Source organism: Mytilus edulis, chromosome 10, assembly GCF_963676685.1.
Source record: "Mytilus edulis chromosome 10, xbMytEdul2.2, whole genome shotgun sequence".
Classification (NCBI taxonomy): Eukaryota; Metazoa; Mollusca; class Bivalvia; order Mytilida; family Mytilidae; genus Mytilus; species Mytilus edulis.
This window is the reverse complement of record NC_092353.1, coordinates 51,776,689-51,803,001: the sequence shown is the minus strand read 5'-3', so window position 1 is coordinate 51,803,001 and position 26,313 is coordinate 51,776,689. Positions and strand designations below refer to the sequence as shown.

At 31.8% G+C, this 26,313-nt stretch overlaps 1 protein-coding gene across 1 annotated transcript in view; it reads left to right on the top strand.

Moving 5' to 3' along the window:
* LOC139491451 (peptidyl-prolyl cis-trans isomerase-like 4) overlaps nucleotides 1-5,299 on the top strand; it is a 29,084-nt gene extending 23,785 nt beyond the window's left edge. The window contains exon 13 of the mRNA XM_071279152.1: nucleotides 4,272-5,299. Within this exon, the coding sequence (XP_071135253.1) occupies nucleotides 4,272-5,207 (936 nt within the window). The 3' untranslated portion in view covers nucleotides 5,208-5,299. The remainder of the gene's footprint in view (nucleotides 1-4,271) is intronic.
* Nucleotides 5,300-26,313: the final 21,014 nt, after the last annotated feature.

Genomic DNA, 26,313 nt, shown 5'->3' with positions numbered 1-26,313 from the left:
AGGTCCAAAGGGTCCAAAATTAAACTTAGTTTGATTTTGACAAAAAATGAATCAGTTAGGTTCTTTGATATGCTGAATCTAAAAATGTACTTAGATTCTTGATTATTGGCCTAGTTTTCAAGTTGGTCCAAATCGGGGTCCAAAATTAAACTTTGTTTGATTTCATCAAAAATTGAATAAATGGGGTTCTTTGATATACCAAATCTAACTGTGTATGAAGATTCTTCATTTTTGGTCCTGTTTTCAAATTGGTCTACACTAAAGTCCAAAGGGTCCAAAATTAAACTTAGTCTGATTTTAACAAAAATTGAAATCTTGGGGTTCTTTGATAAGCTGAATCCAAAAATGTACTTAGATTTTTTATTATGGGCCCAGTTTTCAAGTTGGTCCAAATCAGGATCTAAAATTATTATATTAAGTATTGTGCAATAGCAAGTCTTTTCAATTGCACAGTATTGCGCAATGGCAAGAAATATCTAATTGCACAATATTGTGAAATAGCAATTTTTTTTTTAATTAGAGTTATCTTTCTTTGTCCAGAATAGTAAGCAAGAAATATCTAATTGCAAAATATTGTGCAATAGCAAGATTTTTTTTAATTGGAGTTATCTTTCTTTGTCCAGAATCAACTTAAATCTTTGTTATATACAATATACAATGTATATTCACTTTTTACTACCAACTGATAAATTAAAATAATCTTTACCATTCAATGATAACAAGCAGTTTTTTTACATCTTATTTCCTTATCTTATCTAAAATGTTTTTAGATAATGTATGTTGGACATTTGCCAGACATGACTATGATGTCATTTTCTATTTTTATTTGCCAATAACTTTATGTAAATAACTTCATTGGAAATTTGCATAATATAAAATGTTGCTGATGAAGTTTTTTTTATTGTTTTATACAATAAACAATGTATATTCACTTTTACTACCAACCAATCTTTACCATTCAGTGATAACAAGCACTTTATATTACATTTTAATATTTTATGATGTATTTAAAAGAGTAGTTATTGTTGCAAACTCCATTAGAAATTTGAATTGATATCAGTTTTGGAAAAAGGGAAACAGGGATGTGAAAAAAAGGGGGGGGGGGGTTAAAATTTTCTCATTTCAGATTTCATAAATAAAAAGAAAATTTCTTCAAACATTTTTTTGAGAGGATTAATATTCAACAGCATAGTGAATTGCTAAAAGGCAAAAACAAACTTTTAAGTTCATAAGACCACATTCATTCTGTGTCAGAAACCTATGCTGTGTCAACTATTTCATTTTAGATTTAAAAAGTTTGAAGAAGAAATCTTTAATTGTAAAATTTGTAAAATCTTGACATTTGTTTTGTGTTAAAAAAAACACCATGTAATGTCAAAAATTTGATCACAATCCAAATTCAGAGCTGTATCACGCTAGAATGTTTTGTCCATACTTGCCCCAACTGTTCAGGGTTCGACCTCTGCGGTCGTATAAAGCTGCGCCCTGCGGAGCACCTGGTTGGTCCTGTTTTCAAATTGGTCTACACTAAAGTCCAAAGGGTCCAAAATTAAACTTAGTCTGATTTTAACAAAAATTGAAATCTTAAGGTTCTTTGATATGCTGAATCCAAAAATGTACTTAGATTTTTTATTATGGGCCCAGTTTTCAAGTTGGTCCAAATCAGGATCTAAAATTATTATATTAAGTATTGTGCAATAGTAAGTCTTTTCAATTGCACAGTATTGCGCAATGGCAAGAAATATCTAATTGCACAATATTGTGAAATAGCAAATTTTTTTTAAATTAGAGTTATCTTTCTTTGTCCAGAATAGTAAGCAAGAAATATCTAATTGCAAAATATTGTGCAATAGCAAGATTTTTTTTAATTGGAGTTATCTTTCTTTGTCCAGAATCAACTTAAATCTTTGTTATGTACAATATACAATGTATATTCACTTTTTACTACCAACTGATAAATTAAAATAATCTTTACCATTCAGTGATAACAAGCAGTTTTTTCACATTTTAATATTTTATGATGTATTTAAATGAGTAGTTATTGTTGCAAACTCCATTAGAAAGTTTTAATTGAGATTAGTTTTGGAATAAGGGAAAGGGGGATGTGATTAAAAAAATTGGGTTCAATTTTTCTCATTTGAAATTTCATAAATAAAAAAGAAAATTTCTTCAAACATTTTTTTGAGAGGATTAATATTCAACAGCATAGTGAATTGCTCTAAGAGAAAACAAAAATTTTAAGTTCATTAGAACACATTCATTCTGTGTCAGAAACCTATGCTGTGTCAACTATTTAATCACAATCCAAATTTAGAGCTGAATCCAGCTTGAATGTTGTGTCCATACTTGCCCCAACCGTTCAGGGTTCAACCTCTGCGGTCGTATAAAGCTTCGCCCTGCGGAGCATCTGGTTATGATTTACTTCATTATTTCATTTTTGATCTTATATTATGTAGACCTACCACATCTGAATGTGCAATCTCAGTCGTGCAAGTCTTTGTCATACTTTAAACTAAATGCTAACTCAAAAACTAAAAAGCAAACTAACGTGAATGTAATCAATGTATACTTGATCGTACGAATATCAGGATTAATCAATTTTAATTGAAACACCTCACATTATTTTGGGAGACAACAAGAAAAAATGGAAGAATCCTCGGTTTCAGACATATTCAATTCTACGAGATCAAGACATGTTTTTTTTATTTTTCAATTTGAAGTTAGTACAAACACCAAAATTGATACTGTGTATTTGATTATTAAAAGTCAAACTTCCACAGGAATCTTCACAGACAAGCCTTATAAAACCAAAGGCCAAACTTCCGTAAATGTATGATTTGGATGGAATGTAGTCACATTGACACTTATACCACATCTTCTTATATCGATGGGTACTGTACATGTTGATAAGACCTTAAAACATTAACTTATACTACCGGTTAACCGGTTAATCGGTCGAAGGATTATACGAGTAACTGGTTAGGCCAAAGTGTACGATTTGACAACACTACTAAAAATAGAACATAGGGGTAAAATGTAGATGTTGCCTTATATCTCTAAAACCAAAGCATTTAGAGCAAATCTGACCAGGAATAAAAATGTTTATCAGGTTAAGATCTATTTGCTCTGAAATTTTCAGATGTATCAGACAACCCCTTGTTGGGTTGATGCCCCTGTATTGGTCATTTTAAGGAAATTTTGCCGTTTTTGATTATTATCTTGAATATAATTATAGATGAAATAAACTGTAAACAGTAATAATGTTCACCAAAGTAAGATTTACAAAAAAAGTCAGCATGATCAACGTGGTCAATTGACCCCTTAAGGAGATGTTGCCCTTTATAGTCAATTTTTAACAATTTTCATAAATTTTACAAAAGACTTTAACTACTGGACCAAGTTTAATATAGATAGAGATTATTGTAAGCAGCAAGAATGTTCAATAAAGTAAGATCTACAAACACATCACTATCACCTAAGCACAATTTTGTCATGAATCCATCGGTGTCCTTTGTTTATGATCGGCACATAGACCAAGGTTAGCAACACAGGCTCTTTAGAGCCTCTAGTTATTTCTTCAATACAGATTTTTATGGATTTAGTGGATAAAGGTGAAACTATTTTCAACAAAAAAACAAATTTTCTATAGGCTTATATACAGATATTGGTGGTGAAATCAAATATCCACAGAAAGACATGTATTTCTGAATCCCTAGTATGTAAATTGGTATCAACAAAAATGAATGAGTCTTCAGTTGTTAAACCATTTTTTGCCTGACATTAACCTTAAATTGGAAATCCCGAGATGTCACGAACTTGCAAGCATAACAAACTTACAAGCATAACAAACTTACAAAGATCAACAATAGCAGGGGAAGACAAACACAACACATTTGGGGCGTTAGCCCAGTTGTCCGTCCGAGCTATGTCCCTTGGAAACATTAATTCTATGGAAAGTTGTATCCTTAGTTCTCTCAAATTTTACAATTATTGCCATAATTTTAAGAAGTTTATATCATATTCATGTGTTTGAGCACTGTCTTGAAGAAGTTCAAAAAATTTGTGTCAAAAAGTATTTTCAAAATATTTATGGTCTTTAAGTTTGGAAACATTAATTATAAGGAAAGTTGCATTGTTATGTGTAATGTGGCTGGTGGACATTGTACCGTAACTTCCCTCTGTTGTCTTATATGAGCAAGTTTCAAACCATGTTTTGAATCAGTTTTGTTAACATTCATTTAAAATAAACTTTTATCTTTTGTTTATTGCAGAAAAACTACAGAAGTAGATCAAGAAGTCCTGATAGAAGAAAATACAGGTCACCAGAGAGAAAGAGAAGAGATGAAAGAGTAAGAAGCAAGGACAGGCGCAACAGGTATTCTCCTCAAAGATCTAGAGGAGATAGGTATAGGCAGAGGTCACCACCTAGAAGGCAAAGGTCACCACCTAGAGGGAGGGGAGACAACTACTTTACACCTCCAAGAAATTGGGATGATAGGAACTCTCCTCCCAGGCAGAGAGAAAGACAGACGGACAGACATAGGTCACCAGCACCCAGGGATAGAGGAAAGGAAGAGAGGAGTAAAAGCAGATTATCAGAAGTTAGGGACAAAAAGACAAACAAGAAAAAATATGAAAGTTCTGATAACGAATCATTAGATAGACAGAAGGACAGAAAGAAAAAGAGACATGCTAGTAGTTCTGATGATGAATCGAGAGATAGACAGAAAATTAAAAAGAAAAAGAGACATTCGGTTACTTCTGATGATGAATCATTAGAAAGAGAGAAAAGTAAAAAGAAGAAAAGAGTTTCAGTGAGTTCTGATGATGATGAAAGAAAGAAGAGCAAAAAGAAGAAAACTAAAAAAAATGACAGTTCAGATGAAGATGAACATATTCATAGAAAGAAGAAAAATAAAAAGGATCAGTTTTCAGATGATAGTGATGACAAGGAGAGTAAGAGTAGAAAGAAAAAGAGAAAGAAGAAAAAATATGATAGTAGCTCTGAGGAAGAACCAGTTAAACATTCCAAGAAAAAACAATATCTAACAAATTCAAAATCTGATAGTGAATCGCCTCATAATGATAGAAAGTACAGCTCTGATAGATATCAGTCAAAATCAGTAAAAGACTATAGAGAGAGTGATGAAAGAAGAGACAATCATAGAAAGAGAGAAAGAGATGAATATAAGGAAAAAAGAAGGTAGCATTTGATCTTGTTGTTTGATTGTGGCAGCTGTTTATAGAGTTAATCCTACATAAAAAGAAAAATGCAATAAAATAAAATATTAAACATAAATACAGATATTATTTCATATTTAATATGGATTATATGTGTTTAATGCATGTCAAATCTCCTCCCACTTTAGAAGAGAGATTTAAACGTTGTTTTATACCTATACACTTGGTCTGACCTTTTAAACATGTAAGAAAAGTATATAAATCAGCATCTATAAGGGGAGGTTCCGATAGCAGTAAAACTTGGTTCAACCCACCACTTTCTTTTGAAGTGTCATTACCATGTCAGAAATATGTCAGTTGATCACTAACTAATTCTGTGAATAGTTTACAAAAATTTCCCCCAAATTTGCCAGTTAAAATTGACAGATTTTCATTACTTATCTTGAAATATACTGTACTTTATTATCCAGACGTAATTCATCTTGCATAATCTTCAATTTACAAAGTTATTTTTCTGTTCTATGCATGTTCATATATTGGTATATAATGGATTGATCTAAATTAACAGTGTAGGTTTTGAGTAGTAAGATGTCAGAGGCCCAGGAGACCAAAATCTTTAAATTATTAACCAATTTCATTCCTGTTCCAGAGTTCTTGAAATCTTTTGAGTCCTTCAGGGAAATATGCGGGTTTTCACTATTATTTCTGTTGAAAAATACTGAAATTCTGTCGGTCCTTTGCAAATTTTGGTCGAAACCTTAGGACCACCACTTTTTGAGAACTCTGCTGTTCTTGGTCTTAGAATCTCATATTTCAAATACTCTTATATGAACTAACAACATGATGTTATTACCCATGTTTGTATAAGAAGTGAGAGCCTCATGTTTCAATTAATAGATGATCTTCATTACTTAAATTAGAAAATATAACATGTTGATATGAGATACATCTGTTGGTAAACTATCAGACTGTACTAAATAATCTACCCAGTTGACAATAAAATTGAGAAAGGAAATGGGGAATGTGTCAAAGCGACAACAACCCGACCATAGAGCAGACAAAATACATGATTTTAACTATCCACAGAGGTTTAAATGAAGTGGATGTAAGTAATAATAGGTAGCTACAGCTTCAACAATATAAAAATCCCTAAACAAGAAAAACATGAAACAATTTAATTGAGAAAACCAACTGCCTACTTTTATCAACTTACGACTGACAAGAACCAATAACAACCACATAAATACAGGTCCTGACTTGGGACAGGCACATAAAGAATAAGGCAGGGTTTAACATGAAGGCACCAACCTTCCCTAACCTGGGTCAGTGGTGTAACAATACAACATAGTAACTAACTACAAAAACCAGTTGGAAATGGCTGAACTCATCAAATCGATACAAAGCAGGAAAAACTTCTAGCAAAAACACAGAACGATGTGGGAGGGAATTTCAACATCCCTTTTAACAAAAAAGAAAACTCAGTTACTGACAGCTAGTTTAAACCCAATATAATGTATATAGGACTAAATATCAATCATTATGCATCAAACATCCAATGGATTTAGTGCAAAGACGTCATTTTGTAGTAAGGAGAAAACATGACCTTGTGCAATGCTTTTAAATTTGCAGTAATTTTTGGGCCAAATAAGGGCCTTGTCCCCCCTACTCCTTTAAAGGTATCAACATATTGTAGAATTGAATTTTCATATGTGTATTGCAATAATATTCAATTATGGATTTAAGTTTAAGAAAGTCAATATTTATACCAATAAAAACAATGTTCAATAATTTTATTAATTAGTATAGGGTTGAATTGGCAACCTTTTAGAAAAGTATTTGACAAGATAAAACAGGATTTCTGTTATATGAGATCGGTGTAAGTCTCGTTGAGACAGCTATCCCGCACTACATTTCAAAGAAAGGCGTCTGAAGGTCATGAAATAGTGGTCAACAAGTCAATAGACATGTGCTTTATTAAATCTTGCGGTTGTAAACAAAGTCATAAACATTTCGCCAGGTATAATTTAGTAATTAGCGGATCATATCAATACGAACAAAATAATATACAATCGATCTTCAAAAAAGGCAGGGCGCTCTGGAAACTAAGAAAGGGCACAGGGCGGCACTCCAGAAAGGGCGGGTGCCGCGCCCTCTGAAAACGGCCTAGCTGGAACACTGATTTAATATATATCAATGTACAATGTATTACATGAGATATTTGCAACTGGATTTTGAATTAAACAAGTTTAAAATCTAATTTCCAAAATGTCAAAAAATTAAATATTCGAGCCAATCAAACAATACAAACAATTTGATCGCATGTAGGATGATTAGCAATACCTCAGGCTTTTATCAGAGTGAATGGTTGCAAAACACATTATTGTATAGGATATATATGATAGATAAGATCTGTACTGAATCAGCTGACAACAAAAAAATGTTGTTTGTTTGCTGTCAATCAGTTACAAAGAATTAATTTTTCACATTTTTGAGCTATTAGTAACACGTGAGAACTAGACAAATCGTGTTGTTTCAGTACAAAAGAGGTTGAATTTACATAAAAATCAAAATTTCATTATTATAGATATTCATGAAATATCTGCCTCTGGATCATATATTTTAAAAGCAATAATTTATCAGTAAATCAAACCTAACATATTTTAGATAAGTACTAGTAACCGATTCGTTTAAATTTCAAAATCATAAGGCTTTAAATTTGTTTCAACTTTAGTGTTAAATTAAGACAATTAGAAAGAAGACACGGAGGATACCAAAGGGAGACAAAATCAGATCCTTCTCAACATGTGCACCACTCGTGTCACGTTAAATCCGAATCCTTCTCAACATGTGCACCACTCGTGTCACGTTAAATCCGAATCCTTCTCAACATGTGCACCACTCGTGTCACGTTAAATCCGAATCCTTCTCAACATGTGCACCACTCGTGTCACGTTAAATCCGAATCCTTCTCAACATGTGCACCACTCGTGTCACGTTAAAGCAGATCCTGATCATTATGTGGCACCCCTCGTGTCCCGTTCAAGCAGATCCAACATGTGGCACCCCTCGCGTCACGTTAAAGCAGATCCTACTCAACATGTGGCACCCCTCTTGTAACGTAAAATAAGATTATGTTCAACATGTGGAACCAAGCAAGTCCTGCTCAACATGTGGCACCCCTCATGTTGCTCTAAGTTTCATTCAGTGATGTCAAGTGATGTCACTTTCAAGGGAAATAAAAGAGGACGAAAGAATGCATGGGTGAGGTGATTCATTTCGTGTAAAATAAATCAGACTCTGTTAGAATCAGATAGTTATCCACACGACCCCACGGCGCTATCAATATTAGTACAAAAAATAAGTCAAAAGTACCCTATTGATGATAAACATGAAGGGGGTTTATAATCTCATATGGATATTTTTACTAAGTCAATTTTGTATAGACAAGTAGGCATGCTGGGGAAAATGTAAGAACATTTCAAGTAAATGCAGTTGACATTAATTATGATGTGAAATATTACACTTGATTTCGTTTCTTGTCAACATGATAGTTATAAATATAAACGTCGGATTTAATTAAATTTTTTGATAAAAAAATTGTTTAATAAAATAATTAATGTTTTTAAATTAAGATTTTCCGTAATCTATTTACTGTTGAAACCTGGCTTATAATGGTTCGGTCGTTAGGCCGAACACACGTTTAGAAGTTTCATATACTGGTTAACAATAAATTATGATTCACCAAAAGAATTTCTTAATGCGTTATTAATTGGCTCATCTCATATGTACTTTTGTGTAAATAAAGAGATGTACAAATATTAAGTTATATTTTTTGCATATGAATACAAGCCAGACGGGGATTGTCTAGGATAAGTCAATAAGTCTCAAATTCGTTTGACAGCCTCATTATTTATGTGTTCATTTTAACAATTAATTTTAAATTAATTTCAAAACCTTGTGTCACATAGACTCGGATTTGATTCCTCAGAAAAATAAATTCATAAAAGGTATAGTTTTACATTTAAAAAAATGTCCATTAAACATGCTAACGTATTGAGGTTAGCCTATTTCACGAAATATTGCTGAAGATGCTTACCACAAATGCGCACTTGTCCTGAATATTCATGAACTATTTGTCACTTTACATTAAGCAACCAACATGCAATCAATTGATCAAGCTCTCATTAGTTAAGTTAAAGTTTCATTCCAAAATTGCACCACTTCCTCGCCTCTGTGTATGGAAATATATGAACATCACGAAAATAAAACTTAGAAGATTCCCATGTCTACGAACTTCTTGTATAAGTATTGCAGATTTCAAATTTAAATTCAACTTTTTCTAAAAAAAAAAAATAAGGATGAAAAATTTAAATTAAAAAGAAAGATGCGAAGTTTTATATATAAATTACTTTAGATCAATAAATTTTATGAGAAAAGAAATACAAAGATTGATAATTAATTTGTCGAGACTTTAAAACTTTTAAAATAGTTTTTCCCCCCTCAGAATAATTTTAAAGGAATCATGTTTGAGGAATAGGACAAATGAGTAATTTATGTTGGTGCATCGCAGATATTTACATGTTGTTTACCTGTCTTAAATCCCTACAAAGGTCATATATTCAAGTGATCCCCTTTCATGTGACATAAAAACACCGGAAATATTTTTATTTGATATACCTTTCCGAGTTTTATTGGTTTCCCATGAAGGGAGTAAAATGCAGCGTACATAAAACGCGATCATCCCCTCGTTTATTTGTCGTCAGTGACATTTTTATATCGTACGTTTTGCATTTATTTCAATTTATATTAAAATTTATTAAATTGAATGCTTTAAAAAGCAGTATATGTCAGTTACAGTTCCTTTAAGGAGGAAGAATTCGAATTTCGATGGAATTTGTGATTTAAATTCAATTGAAATGTTTCAATTTAAGTAACAAAATGACTGTCATGTTTGAATTAATTTGTAAAAAAAGAATAGAGTTTTTTGTCAAGTTCGTTCTTGATTTGTGACCCACAACGCGATGGTATTGTATGGAGAATACAGATGTACAGTTGAATTTGAATTTAATTGTATTTTAGATAATCGAAATGCTTGTAATTGTATAATTAAATGTTTAATCTTTGGCTATATGTGTGACCTCTTTGTGATTCCTTTTATCTGTTGAACAATAGTGGTTTGACGTTTCAAAGTATTCTACTATGTTGAGAAACAGTGTTATCATTGGTACATTTTTATTGACTTCGTATTTCATTCAATTTGTATTTTACTATTTAAGGATCAAAGTCGGTTAAAGAAGTTTTAAATTAATTGTACAGACGATTTATGTTTACAGACTATATTCAATTTGTGACCCTAACATGCTTATACAGAGCTTTGCGATAGAACCCTAACATGCGCATGGAACCAATTTTCTCAGTTGGGATAAACCTAGTATACAAAAGAACTTGGTGTTACCAGTACCTTTCTTGACCTTAATTTGGACGTCGGTACATTCACGGCGTGGTTGTCAAGACATGTTGTTTTGTTTATAATAGCAATGTTGTACCAGAAGATCTATAGGCATGTTACTGGTTGTAAGCATGCATTTTATGGGATAATATGTCAATCTTATCTTCACAGACTTTAGCGGTTTAACTGTTGAGTCCATGGCATGTTTGAGTTACACAGAATTTGATATATATGTGAAATTAATACTGTGCGTACATGACTACTAAGTACCTAGTAAGTGATGGCACCGTAAATTCAAGCAAATGTAATAACCTCATTATTATAAAACAATTTGCGAAAATAGCGAATTGTGTAATCATAATTTATTGCCTAAATCGGATTATTTTTAATTAGAATAGTTTCATATAGAACTTTACAGTAATGACAATTTATTATGTCCATGGATAAGAAAAAAAATTCTTGTAACATTGAATAGACTCATTTTTTTAGCATATAGATCTATATAGATGGTGAAAAAATGAAACAGATTGACCTTTTTAATGGGTGTCGACATGAGTAGAGGGAGATAACTCCTTTAATCCCGGGCTAATCTATACTCAGTGCGTTTGTAATGGTAGTTTCGTCAATTTCATTTTAAAAGCATTCGCGAATCACGCGACTCTGATTTAAAATAATTTGTATTAATTAGAAACTTAAAATATTTTTGTTGAAATTGCTGATGCAATTTATCAGTGATTTCTTTACGTTCTGTCCCCTTAATCTAGGTCACTCTCCATAATAAAATATAATATGATCCCTAATAAAAATCATGTATATGACAGATGTCATGAAACTGGATACATGTCGGTTTTTTCTAAAAAGGAAACTGTGGTGTCACGTTGCTAATTAATGGTGATACATGTACATGAAGTTCAGTAAGCAGCAAACTCGACTATTGTAATACGAAAAAGTATTTTGTAATTGTAGATGATATCTAAAGGAAATTGTATACAAAGACCACACATTAGAAATTGACAATAATATATGACATAGCAAAATTCATTTTCTTTTTCCATCATTTAAAAACGAGTATAAGAAACTCGATATGTATTCTTTTAGGCAGTTTTCGATGCGTAAACGTAACTTGCTTGCTAATGGCATAAACTATGCACTTTTACAATATTAAAATTGAGAATGGAAATGGGGAATGTGCCAAAGAGACAACAACCCGACCATAGAAAAAAACAGCAGCAGAAGGTCACCAACAGGTCTTCAATGTAGCGAGAAATTCCCGCACCCGGAGGCGTCCTTCAGCTGGCCCCTAAACAAATATATACTAGTTCAGTGATAATGAACGCCATACTAATTTCCAAATTGTACACAAGAAACTAAAATCAAAATAATACAACACTAACAAAGGCCAGAGGCTCCTGACTTTGGACAGGCGCAAAAATGCGGCGGGGTTAAACATGTTTGTGAGATCTCAACCCCCCCCCCCCCCTATACCTCTAGCCAATGTAGAAAAGTAAACGCATAACAAGACGCACATTAAAATTTAGTTCAAGAGAAGTCCGAGTCTGATGTAACCAAAGAAAATAAACAAAATGACAATAATACATAGATAACAACAGACTACTAGCAGTTCACTGACATGCCAGCTCCAGACTTCAATTAAACTGACTGAAAGATTATGATTTCATCATATGAACATCAGGCACAATCCTTCCCGCTAGGGGTTTAGTATCATACCATCATAACATATATGAGAAGAACATAACCCGTGTCATGCCAACAACTGGTTTTTGAATAAATGTGTGTAGTTCCGATGCAAAGACCCTATAAGTGAATCAATATTAACGCCAAAATATGAAATCTTTAATGACCTGACAACAGTATCGTAACTATATCCCTTCTTAATAAGTCTATTCAAAGGTTTTGTTAGTTTTTGAGGTTAATACTGACACCTGTGTGCTTTGTAAAGAATATTTCCATAAAAAAAATTGGATGTGAAATACCTGAACGTAAAAGAAGTCTGCATGTTGAGCTATATTTACAAATGATGACCTTATACCGATGATAAAATTTAGTAAATGTTTTGACTAGTTTGTGATATCCAAAACCCTGGTGTAATAATTTTTCAGTAATACATAAATTTCTCTCGCTAAAATCTAAAACATTGTTACATACACGAGCAAATCGTACAAGTTGAGATATATAAACACCGTAAGATGGTGACAAGGGAACGTCACCATCTAAAAATGGATAATTAACGACAGGAAATGAAAAATCATCTCTTTTATCATAAATTTTAGTATTCAGCTTTCCGTTAGTGATATAGATATCAAGATCGAGGAAAGAGTAGTGGTCATTGTTAGTGTTAGCTTTATTTAAAATAAGTTCAACAGGATAAATTTCTTTAATATACATACTGAAGTCGTCATTATTGAGAGCCAAAATATCATCCAAATATGTAAAAGTATTATTTAGTTTGTTTATCAGATGTTGTTTCGATGGGTCTTTGCTTATTTTTGTCATAAATTGTAACTCATAGCAATACAAAAACAGGTCCGCAATAAGTGGTGCACAGTTAGTCCCCATTGGAATTCCGATAATCTGACGATATACGGAATCCCCAAAGCGAACAAAAATGTTATCTAGTAAAAATTCAAGGGCGTATATAGTATCAAAGCATGTCCAATTGACATAGTTTTTTTTGTTTATTGCTACTAAAAAATGACCTAAAAGAGTTTGAACATATATATTCACATTCTGATTTTTTAAATGCCCATTTAATTAGGTGTGTGAATTTTTTCTTAATGAGAATGTGAGGCAATTGGGTATACAGGGTAGAAAAATCAAAACTTTGAACAGATTCAAAATCACCAATATAAGCATGCAATTTATCAAGTTCTTGACACTCCAAAAGTAATTAATTCCACTATTTTCGAAGGCCTTATTTGAACAATTTATTATCAGGTTTTTAATTGTACCAAGTGTGCTGGTAAGAAGAATAGACAATTTAGTAGTGGATCAATGGCTTGAAGACGAAATAAATCTATATTTGTAAGGTGTTTTGTGTAGCTTCGGAAGCCAATACATAGTTGGGACTTTCATTGTATTTGGCTCTGCGTGTAAAGCGGTAGCTAAAAGTTTATGTTTGTTACAGATGTCGTTTTCTGAAAATGGAGTCAGTTGGAATGTTGGTGAATTGGTGATTTCTTTTTTCAGAACCTCAATGTAAAATTTACGTCAAACAATAATAATATTATTAGCAGCTTTATCGGCCGGGACAAAAACAAATTTCTTGGCTAGTTCTTTTAGTTTATGTTTGATACGAGAAATAGGTTTATCATATTCTCTATTTTCGCTGGAAGCCAAGTCGTAAGTAACAACACTGATGACGGCAACTAAGGCAATACAAAACAAACTACAAATAGGCCGTACGGTGACCTATAGTTGTTAATGTCTGTGTCATTTTGGTCTATTGTGGATATTTGTCTCATTGGCATTCATACCACATCTTCTTTTTTATACAAATAGTTATCAAAGGTACGCCAGACGCGTTTCGTCTACACAAGACGCATCAGTGACGCTCATATCAAAATATTTATAAAGCCAAACAAGTTCAAAGATAGCCAAACCCTAAACCTTTGTAGAGAAAGTTTTGAAAATAGAACTTCAAACATCATATGAGGACTTGTCTTCAATCACAGGGGAAAAAAACCAATGCGATGAAATATTAATATAAAGACCAATATGGTAGCGAATCTAAAGTCGTTTAACTATTTGTAAAACATTTCTACTTTCGCATTACTCTGTTTACGGAGATTGTCAAGTTGTTATGAATAGGATTTCCACAAATTTCCTCACTCATATTTAAATTCATTAACTGATAATTTAACCAAAACATATTAATAGATAATTGCCACTTGCAATAGACGAAAGTCCATTATCAACAACATGAACCACATTTATATCAACCCCTTATTAAATCCTATCATATAAATGCAGTAGTATACAGTGTGATTTCCTTGTATGAGACATATCTTGGTTCCAATCCATGGAGAGCCAAACCTAAGACTTGAAACTTTGGGTTTGCTGCTTTACTGCTATGCATTTGACATTTGGGGTAAGAGCAAATGTGCTGTCTCAAAGTCGGAATATTCTGTTAGGATATTATAACATGTCTCCCTGATGACGCTTTCATTGTTAAGTAGAAATGTAACATATTAAAATCCGATAAGTGTTAAGGTCTAGTACAAATCAGGGTTTATACTTATATTGTACAAACTTTTTCTCATCTTGTCTGAAGTAATATTTGTCGCTGGACGTTCAATTCATGATCATCAGCATTATAATACTAATTTGTATACGTAAATTTTATGATACTATAGAGCTTACAATATCAAGATTACAAAACATAAAGGAGGTTGCATAACACTTTGTAAAACATGTTGCGTAGTTTTACACAAATCTACATAATGGACCATACAAACTTCAATGCTCACGAAACATGTTTTTGCATGAGCTACAATTAGCACTCGAGAACAGGCGTTTTGAGAATTATACATATGTATATGATTAAACTGAAATGTTAGGTATACAGAAATGCAACCACAATTTTAAACAGCACAAAATTCAAAAATAGACAAGTGTCTCTACAATTCGCAAAGTATTTAAAGGCTTAAAAACAAAAACTGACCAAAAGGTGTTTAAATGAATGTTTAAATAAAATACATAAAATTACAAAAGTAAAAAACATGTATATTTGGGTCTGTTTAGTGTACATATTTTCGCTGTCCTAGTACACATTTTTAATGAGGGGGCCATCTGAAGTTCGCCTACAGATGCGGAATTTTTCTCGCTATGTTGAAGACCCATTGGTTGCCTTGTCACTGGACGTTCTATTCATGATCATCAGCATTATCATACTAATTTTCATACGTAAATTTTATGATACTATAGCGCTTACAATATCAAGATTACAAAACATAAAGGAGGTTGCATAACACTTTGTAAAACATGTTGCGTAGTTTTACACAAATCTACATAATGGACCATACAAACTTCAATGCTCACGAAACATGTTTTTGCATGTGCTACAATTAGCACTCGAGAACAGGCGTTTTGAGAATTATACATATGTATATGAATAAACTGAAATGTTAGGTATACAGAAATGCAACCACAATTTTAAACAGCACAAAATTCAAAAATAGACAAGTGTCTCTACAATTCGCAAAGTATTTAAAGGCTTAAAAACAAAAACTGACCAAAAGGTGTTTAAATGAATGTTTAAATAAAATACATAAAATTACAAAAGTAAAAAACATGTATATTTGGGTCTGTTTAGTGTACATATTTTCGCTGTCCTAGTACACATTTTTAATGAGGGGGCCATCTGAAGTTCGCCTACAGATGCGGAATTTTTCTCGCTATGTTGAAGACCCATTGGTTGCCTTGTCACTGGACGTTCTATTCATGATCATCAGCATTATCATACTAATTTTCATACGTATATTTTATGATACTATAGCGCTTACAATATCAAGATTACAAAACATAAAGGAGGTTGCATAACACTTTGTCAAACATGTTGCGTAGTATTTTCTGCTCATTGGTGGGGATAATGTCTCTTAGACACATTTCACGTTTCCATTCTCTTTTTTTTATTATCATAAAAACAAACAAATATTTTTGAGTTTTTTTTATTGTGACAATACCTTTTAGATGAGCGTTATGTAATAGTCATAAGTACTAACTATATCACACTATTTCTACGCACCTATAAAATTTAAAGGATACAAAGACTACCTTAAATGTTGGTTAGTACATGATACCACCCCAACCACAAATGTTTACTCTGTCAAAAAACAGCAGGCCTTTACCAACGACCAATCAAAACTATTGAATATTCAAATCACGTAACGCTTTTACGTAGTTCCTCTAATTTGGCGGCTAGCATTTTTATATATTACAGTCTATTTTCTACCATGTCAAATCTAAATTACTTTTTTCATTGGCATCTTTAATTAAATTAACAAAACAGTTTCTTATGAAGAGGACATTGCAGTGCCAATTATTAAACTGCCCTTGGGGGATTATTATTGAAATACACATTGGTAAATATAATGATTTTTATGTGCAAATGTCATGGTAAAACGCGCAACTTATATGCAACGGAAGCGGGTATTATCATTGTTTCTTTTAAAACTGCTGTCTTTTTGACAATCTACAAATAACGAAAGAACCGTTTTTATAATTTTGTTTGCTTAAATATGACTACTAGTACTTGTATACGCATACACAACGAATGGTTATTTGTTTCAATGTTTCAACTTCTCGGATACTTTCTTACAGAAACGACGTGTCAAATATCCTTCTTTATCACAATCGAGGAAGAGAAAATGATTGTGGCTTCGATTGAGTGTTGAGTGTAGATCATATTAAATGTCATCTACGATACAGATATTCCATAACTGTTAACCAAATTATGATGGCGTCTTCAAAACTTGAAGATATGAATCCATTCTTACCACTTTGGAACAAAGGCATCAACCGTCTATCAGCTTTATCCCTAGATAAACGTATCAATTTTTTTTTTATCAAAAATTCTATTTTATCCTTTGACACATCGACAAAATTTGATGTTGTTTACGGTTACATATATTTCATAACAAGATGGAATAAAAATACATCATTTTACCTGCTTTAGATATGCACTCATATCTACATTGGGAACAAAATAATTAAGTATTTTGGTATTTGCTTTTTCCGTAGTTACATTTGATGTTTGCATATTTTTACACCATAATCTGTGCAATATGAATTTATTTTTGATGTGCGAGCAATATGACATTTATACCAATGAATTTTGCATTTTAAACAGATTTAATCGATTCAAAAACTTATCAGCCTATGTCAGATGGTTTCAGATTACTCAGTTTGTTTAAACGATCGTGAAATACTGAAGATCTATGGCAGCCTAGAACATGAATTAAATGCTGTAGATTAACATTGGCTATATTAAATTAGATATTGATTTGTTATTTTCCAATTGTATTCGAATTCAGAGATCAAAAGCAACATGAATTTTCACATAGTATAAAAGGATGTTTTTTGCCAGGGAGCTTTTAAGTACATCATAAAATCACAAAATATAACAGGCTGAATTTAGTACACCAGACATGCATTTCGGTTAGATAAGAATTATCAATGGCGATTGAATTTAGACGGTCGAAATGCAAAAACAAACAAGAACTTTAAGCAGCAAATTAAACCAAGACTTTAAAACAAAGTTCAAGGCCATTTGTTGAACTCGAGATGTCTGTGATGTTTTGTGGCCTTTTGGTTGATATAACATTCCTTTTTCAAAATATAAATTCAGTTTTTGGAATTTGGGTTCTCAAAGCTCTTCATTTTGTACTTGTTTTGCTCTATAACTATTTTGATCTGAGCGTCACTGATGAGTCTTATGTAGACGAAACGCGCGTCTGGTACTTTTGATAACTACTGTAAATTAAAACCCATTTACACCATGACAACAAAACTTTAACTGGATATACTAGTACTTGTTAATTAATAAGAAACATTACAGCATAATGACATAGGTAAAAAGTGAAGAAATGCATTACTCATTAAAGCATTTGTTATTATTCCTACAATGTACAGTTTTATTATTTTTGAACATACAATCGATAAATCAGAAATTGCACTTTTCGTTATTTAATTTTTTTTTATCTCCGACTTAACTTTTAGTAAGTCTTTCCTTTTCTGTTATACTTTCCTTTTGAAGTCATAGAAATTGAAGACATTTATGTACTTACAAATTTGCATTTTGCAATTGATGTCAAAATCGACCAATGATCCAATTATTCACTTCAAGCTGGCTTTGAGTTTCTTTTTATTGAGCTACCGACTATTATTTTTAGAAATTTAATGCTGACCATAATAACAAGAAGAAAGGAATTTCTTGACAAATAAATATATGTAATCAGAGAAATAATGAACTCATTTGGCTGCTCTGTTTTAATCCTGTACACTACATTTGTTTGTTTGGCTGAATTGTGTGATGAGCCAATATGATAATCCTTGTATTTCAAACAGAAGGAATAAAGCCTATAAGATTGAAGTCAGTCAACTGTAAAACTAAAATATTCTCTTTTGGTATTTATAAAAGTAAAGAAGATATTATATATATAAGTTGTGTGTTCATGTAGTCACAGGAGACAATGCCTTGATAATTTATAAACTATAATACATGATAATATTAAATAATGACAGTACTAGTATTTAAAATGAACGTTCATGACATCCCCATTGTTTTCTTATTTTTTAATCTGTCTTTTATAAAGGCAACAGTAGTATACTTCCGTTCGAAAGTCATAAATCGATTGAGAGAAACACAATTTCGGGAAAAAAATTAAAACCGAGGGCAGCACACCAACCTCATGGGGATAACAACGGAACAACAAAAACAATGAAATAGAAGAACAAAAACAAACATCAATAGACATAGAAACAAACAACGGCCATACTCTTAACTTGGTACAGAACATTTTAAGAAAATTGGTGGGTTAAACCTGGTTAATGGCTAGACAAATCTCCCGCTTATAAGACAAGTTAAAAAAACTAAATGACAACACTATGTGTCACTGAAAGGAATACAATACAAACAAACACAAAATCACTCACCACACAGAGAAACGCATAAACAAATAACACAATAGTCGTTCCAAAAATGCAAACCACAGAATAACAATGCATATCGTCTATCTCCTTTTTAACACTTTCAAAGCTGTTTTATGTAATAAACATATTATCGGAAGAGAACATTACTTCAAATATATTACTCTATTTGTGTCTTCTCTTTAAATCAAACATTCAAGATATAAAAATCTGTCTATGCCAAAAATGTAGCTTGTTAGAAAGCATAATTTCTTTATTTAGAGTCTATCCAGCATGCTGTTATTTACCAAATTTTTGACCCTTCATCTCTGAAGAATAAAACATTGTAATGATTGTCTATTTGGTCTGATCCTGGATATACATTAGCAAAACCGAAACATTTGAACGTATGTGCTCTGGTTTGTATACACAATGCCAATGTAGACGAACTTAAAAATATCCCTTTCGTATAGGGGTACAACATGTATAATAAAAGTTATCACTGGAACATATATTTTATTAAGATTTGATGTTGGTGCAATCGAATTGTGTTTTCCTTATTTTTACATAAGGTTTTTCGTTCGAAAAACTATTCTTTTGACGTATAAAAAATATGACATTTATATTAATGAATTTTACATTTTATACATTAGAATGGACACAAAAATGTTATCAGTTAGTGTCATATTGCTAAGTTTGTTTGAACAACCTGACAATTTATAAACCAATCAAGATATATGACAGCTTAGAATATGAGTTGAACTCATTAGGAAAAGAACGGGTATTTGTATTTGATTGGTATTGCTTTATCCCTAACTTACACTTGGTTTGCTATTATATGACTTGTGTTTGCTTTGTAGTTCACGACTCTCATCATGTTAGTGTGAGCTTTTTCTTTAAAATCATATGGCATCTGTCATCTCTGGTTAACCGTCTCAGCAAAAACTTCCACTTAAACAACTGGTAAAATTTCAACTTTAAATGGCATTTATCAACGAAAGTCTGTAAATTCAAAGCACATTCTTTCAGTCTGCTTTGCTCAACACGAACACATGCATTTCAAGTAAATTACTAGCCTCACAATGACAATAAGCTGTGTATATACTTGTACACAGTTTTTTCATTGTTTTGTGGTCCCAGTCTTTGTGCATTGTCTTCAGTTATTTATAATTTAGTATGTGTTTATGCTGTAATAGAACCTATTCTAATGTTTGTTTTTTTTGCGATAAAATTTTTTACCTGCACAAATGAGGTATTAAACGTTCTCAATAATCTCCATGCTTACAAATAGTCCACTGAGAATTTTTCTATAATAGTACATTGAATTATTCAGATGCCCTATCCTAATTTAACATTATGAATGCATGATTTGTAAAGTTAGTATTACATATTTTATCAGTCTTTTTCCGTCTATTTGTTTATTCTTGCAATATACTATTCTTTTCGAAAGCTCTTTATTTTAAGCTGACGAAAAACTATTCGTAATTCATTAATATAAAAAAGATGATGTGGTATGATTGCCAATGAGACAACTATCCACAAAAGACCAAAATGACACAGACATTAACAACTATAGGTCACCGTACGGCCTTCAACAATGAGCAAAGACCATACCGCATAGTCAGCTATAAAAGGCCCCGATAAGACAATGTAAAACAATTCAAACGAGAAAACTAACGGCCTCATTTGTGTAAAACAAATGAACGAAAATCAATATGTAACACATAAACAAACGACAACCACTGAATTACAGGCTCCTGACTTGGGACAGGCACATACATAAATAATGTGGCGGGGTTAAACATGTTAGCGGGATCTCAACCCTCCCCCTAATCTGGGACAGTGGTACAACAGTACAACATAAGAACGAACTTTAAAAATCAGTTGAAAAAGGCTTAACTCATCAGATGGACAAATAATAAACTTACCGATTTGTATGTTTGAAAGACAAAATTGTGTTTATTTTTAAAACTACCAAAAATTTCTTGAAATATGTGAATCTTCAGTTTTTACTTCGAGTTAATATTATTCACTTTCACTATATTTCTCTCATTTTTGCAGACAGTTTGTTTATTAGTTTGTGTTGTTCTCTGCCATATTACGTATTTAGCTGGAACCTTTTCATCAAACAGAAAAAAACTATGTAATATAAATATCATTTTATAAATGGCGTTTCTCTACTTTAAAGACTATTTTTCATGTAGACCTTTTGTATACTATTTATGTATATGAGTGAGTTATGGATTCTTTAGATAAAAAAACAAATATGAGCATCAAAATTCGAAACGATTACTTCTCATATAAAAATATAAAACTGTGATGTTGTCACATTGACAACCATACACCATGGTAAACCAATATTTACATGTAAGCAATCCATACTACGTATACAGTCAGCTTTCAGGGGACACAACAAGACAAAATTTGAAACAATTCAAACAAAAAAAAAATTTAACGGCTTAACAAAAATCCAAAATGGCAGGTGGCGACCAACGAAATGCAACCCGTATTATGGCTACGATGAATGAAACACATATAACGTCATTTGCGATAAAGGTGTAATACCACAACTGATTTTCCCCTATTAGTCTTTGTTAAATTTGCACTTTTCCAAAAAATGTGCAGAATTTATCTATGTTTAAAATAAAGAAATACTTGGCACGAGTGAATTTTTATCCTGTCCAGAACTATAGAAAAAAATAACATATTATTTCATTGCATATAAGAAAGTAACCATCACTGGAAATTAACCAATCAAATTTCCCAATTATCTAACCTGTGTACAAGCTTTAGTAACCATGTAACCTCGATTCTCCAAATATTCTATATAAACATCAAATAACAAAATAATGGTGCTTTGAAATACCCAAGAGATATTTTTATGACCTATTTTCGTGTACAGCCGGTTGTGGCGTACCATGATTTGGTGGTATTACATCTAAAGATATTCCGAAACGTCTTATCAAATCATTGTGGAGTCCGTCAGAAGTAAAGTTATAACTTCGACTTTACCACTGCATGACCTAAGCAGCCACTGTATATACTGATAAACTGATCAACTGTTAGAGACATATACTAGAATTTCTTAAAAAAAGGTTGTGAATTTGCTACGAAAACATAAACTATGATGGTTTATAATTAAAAAAATTATGCCTTTAATGCTTCAACATAATTTGATTGTTTTGAAGGTGAACATATTTCATATTCAGAAGGTGAAAAATACACTTATATCTACCATTGGAACAAAATAGTTTAGTAGATTTGGTATTTATTTTATTCGTGGTTCCATTTGGTGTTAACTTATTTTAACATCTGAATCAGTCCAAAGTGAATTTATTTTTGATGTGCGAGTAAAATGACATTTATATCAATGAATTTTGCATTTAAGAGATTTAATTAATTCAACAGCTTATCAACCAATGTCAGATGGTTTCAAATTACTCAGTTTGTTCAAACGATCGTGAAATATTGATGATCTATAGCAAACTAGAACATGAATTAAATGTATTGAATGGAGATTGGCTATATCAAATTAGATATTGATTTGTTATTCTAATACAGACATAAAAAGAAATAAGTTTTGAAATTGTCAATGCTCTTCAACTTTGTACTTGTTTGGCTTTCTTTACTATTTTGACTTGAGCGTCACTGGTGGGTCTTATGTAGACGAGACGCACGTATGGTATATCAAATTATTAGCATGGTACCTTTGATAGCTATTAGCATGTCGAAATGTCCTATTGTAATGTTTATTTGTGTATTTATTATCTGTCCTGATAGTTCTTAGATTGTTTGTGTACTGTAGTCCTGTCATGTAATGTTGTCATTATTGTGTTATATTTAACATTGTCATAAAAGTGCGAGGTTTGGCTAGCCGCAAAACCAGGTTCAATCCACCATTTTTCTTTAAATGTCCTGTACCAAGTCAGGAAAATGTCAGTTGTTATCTTATAGTTCATTTCTGAGTGTGTTGCATTGTCGTTTGTGTTTTTTGTTGCACTTCAGTGTTTCTGTTGTTTCGTTGTTTTCCTGTTATAGTTGTTGTGCTAACCTCAGTTTTAGTTTGTAATCCGGATTTGTTTTCTCTCAATCGATTTATGACTTTCAAATAGCGGTATACTACTGTTGCCTTTATATAAGAATGATTTTGACATTTGACATAGAAGCAATGCAAACAAAAACTTTAAAACAACGTTGCTTGTCCCATATCTACATTATGCCATCTTCTAAGGGCCTATTATCCTCAGGAGAAGGAAAACCTGATCGTTTAATCATATTTACAATTTTGATTTTGGATTGAAGTTTGAAATTTCATATTTTTTGGACATGAATTAAATGTTTGTTTATTTGTTTTTCTTAATGAAAAATAAAACCATCTTAATGACCTTAACAATGAAGTTTTAATCAACATATAATAAACACAATATTTAGAAAACGAAAAAGTTTTCTTTGTAACTTTGGTGTGCCGTCTCACTCCTGTATAAATACAATAGAAAAAAATCTTTGTTGTTAAGCTCAAGAAATTTAAGATATAACTGAATATAAGTTAATGATATACAGGAAAACTAAAGAAATGTATTATTCATTGATTCATATGATTGTATTATTTCTTACAATGTATGTTAATTCTACAATTTTCATACAATCTATTAATTTAAAGTTCTACTTTTTTTTTATCTCCCGACTTTATTTTGATATGACTTTCCTTTTTCTGTTATACTTTCCTTTTGAAGTTCTGGGAATTGAAGACATTTGTGTTCTTTCAAATTTACATTTGCTATTAAAGTCGAAATCGATCACGGAAACAACTATTCACTGCACGCTTGATTACTTTATATTAAGCGACCAAATACCATATTCTTAGTAATTTAATGATGGCCATAATTAGAAGAAGAAACATAAACTATTAACTGAAATGTGCTCAGGAAAGCGGCTTGAACATTCATGTACATGAACATCTACAATTATATGACATTGCTTTTTCGTGCTGTCACTTCTACAAACGATGACATTCATTCGTCATAAGCTAATGCTTTTTAATCTGTACGAATCAGTTGTATATTTTGCTTAGATGTGGGATGGTGATCTCTGTGTGTTGCATGCAGAATGACCAACGCAAACAGGAAATATGTATAATGAGTTTAAAACCTTTTACGTATGTAACGTAAATATGATTACAGTAATGTTCATGTAGCCACAGAAGGACTTTGCCTCAATGATATATACTAAGTAAATATACATAAAAATTATATGTATTAAAAAATTAAAAAGAATGTACAGCAATAGTATTTATGAAAAAAACTTGAAAAGTGAAAACAGGATTGATTTGTGTTTAGTTTTGTCTACGACACTTACTAAGCTTATTGAAATAAAATATGTCTTTCAACGTTAACTCTTTTTTCTTTATCTAAATTCTAAATCATCAATAAATCCCCTTTATCAATTTCCTTTCTAACATGTCTATTGAATCAATGACGTAGACGTTGACTCCTTCAGTCCAGTGTTTCAGCACTTCTATATTGGTAAGGAATTGCGAACATTGTTAAATTGAAATATGTTGTTTTGGATCTAAGAAAAAATATCTTGAATAAGGAAATGAACCTCTCTCATGCAAAACTCTAAACCCTTGACGGGATTTTAGCTATAACATTGTTGTTCTTTTCGATTATGGCAGTTCTTCAAAGTTTATATTAGACATTGCATTTCACTAATATTCTGGCGTAGGGCATCACTGCACAAATATTCAGTGTAGGTCGAATTGCGCAGCTGGTGCAGTAAAATGGGTTTTTATTATCTGTTAATCAATTAGTAGGATAGTTGGAACATGTATGTTGACTTTTACTTTAAAAGATTCAACATATAACTAAGTTCGTGAACGTTTCAAGCTATCATTGTACATGGATATTACATCTTCTCCCTGAAAAAGTTTGATTCGGCTGACATATAATATTTCCATGTACAGGTTACGAAAGTAACCCGGAGTATAGAAATTGTGCTCAGTTTCCCGTTCGAGGGGTACAACTTCTATCAAAGGACTTCCGTTTGACTGTGTATAATGTAAAGATAGAATGTAACCAAATCTGGTAGGAATGTTGACGTTAAATCCAAAATCTTCTGTATGTAGAGTGAGTTACTATCTGTTACTGAGAACCTTGGAAGAAACCCCTGAAGATGCCTTTCTGCAAAGTAAAATTTATGTTTTTATCAATATACCCCGAATTTACACATTACAAATGTTACCGACATTTCCGATTTATTTTATCAATTGAGAAACTGAGACAACGGACCTGCTTACCCTTCCGGAGCACGTGAGATCACCCCCAATTTTTGGTGGAGTTCGTGTTGCTTATTGTTTTAGTTTTCAATGTTGTGTCATGTGTACTATTGTTTGTCTGTTTGTCTTTTTCATTTTAAGCCATGGCAATGTCAGTTTATTTTCGATTTATGAGTTTGACTGTTCCTCTGGTATCTTTCGCCCCTCTTTTACATGTATTATACATGTTATATGGTGTGTATCTTTATGTAAGAATAAAATCAAACTTATTGTTGAAACATAAATATCATGTATCAAAATTACATCGTTGTGTCATTGAATATGTGCTTTCCTTATTCTTTACATTAGAGTTCCTGTGTGATATTAAAATTCTTTTGATGTATGAGAAATAAGATTTTTAGATTAAGGAATTTCGTATGATTTGTATAAAAATCATCACAAAAAGTGTATCAGTGATAACGTGTCATTTTCTATGTCTGTTTGAACGAACTTGAAACTTTATAAATTAATTAAGATTGATGACAACGCAGAATATTATTTCAGCTTATTAGTAAGATAATAACCTTTGATATATGCTCTCGATTGTTTTAATTAATATGTATACTTGGTTTGCCTTAGTATGACATTGGATCTAGATAAAAGAAGATGTGGTATGAGTGCCAATGAGACAACTCACCATCCAAGTAACAATTTATAAAAAGTAAACCATTACATTGTGTGTTTTTCTCATCATATGAGCTTTTTCTGACAGAAATTCAGCTAA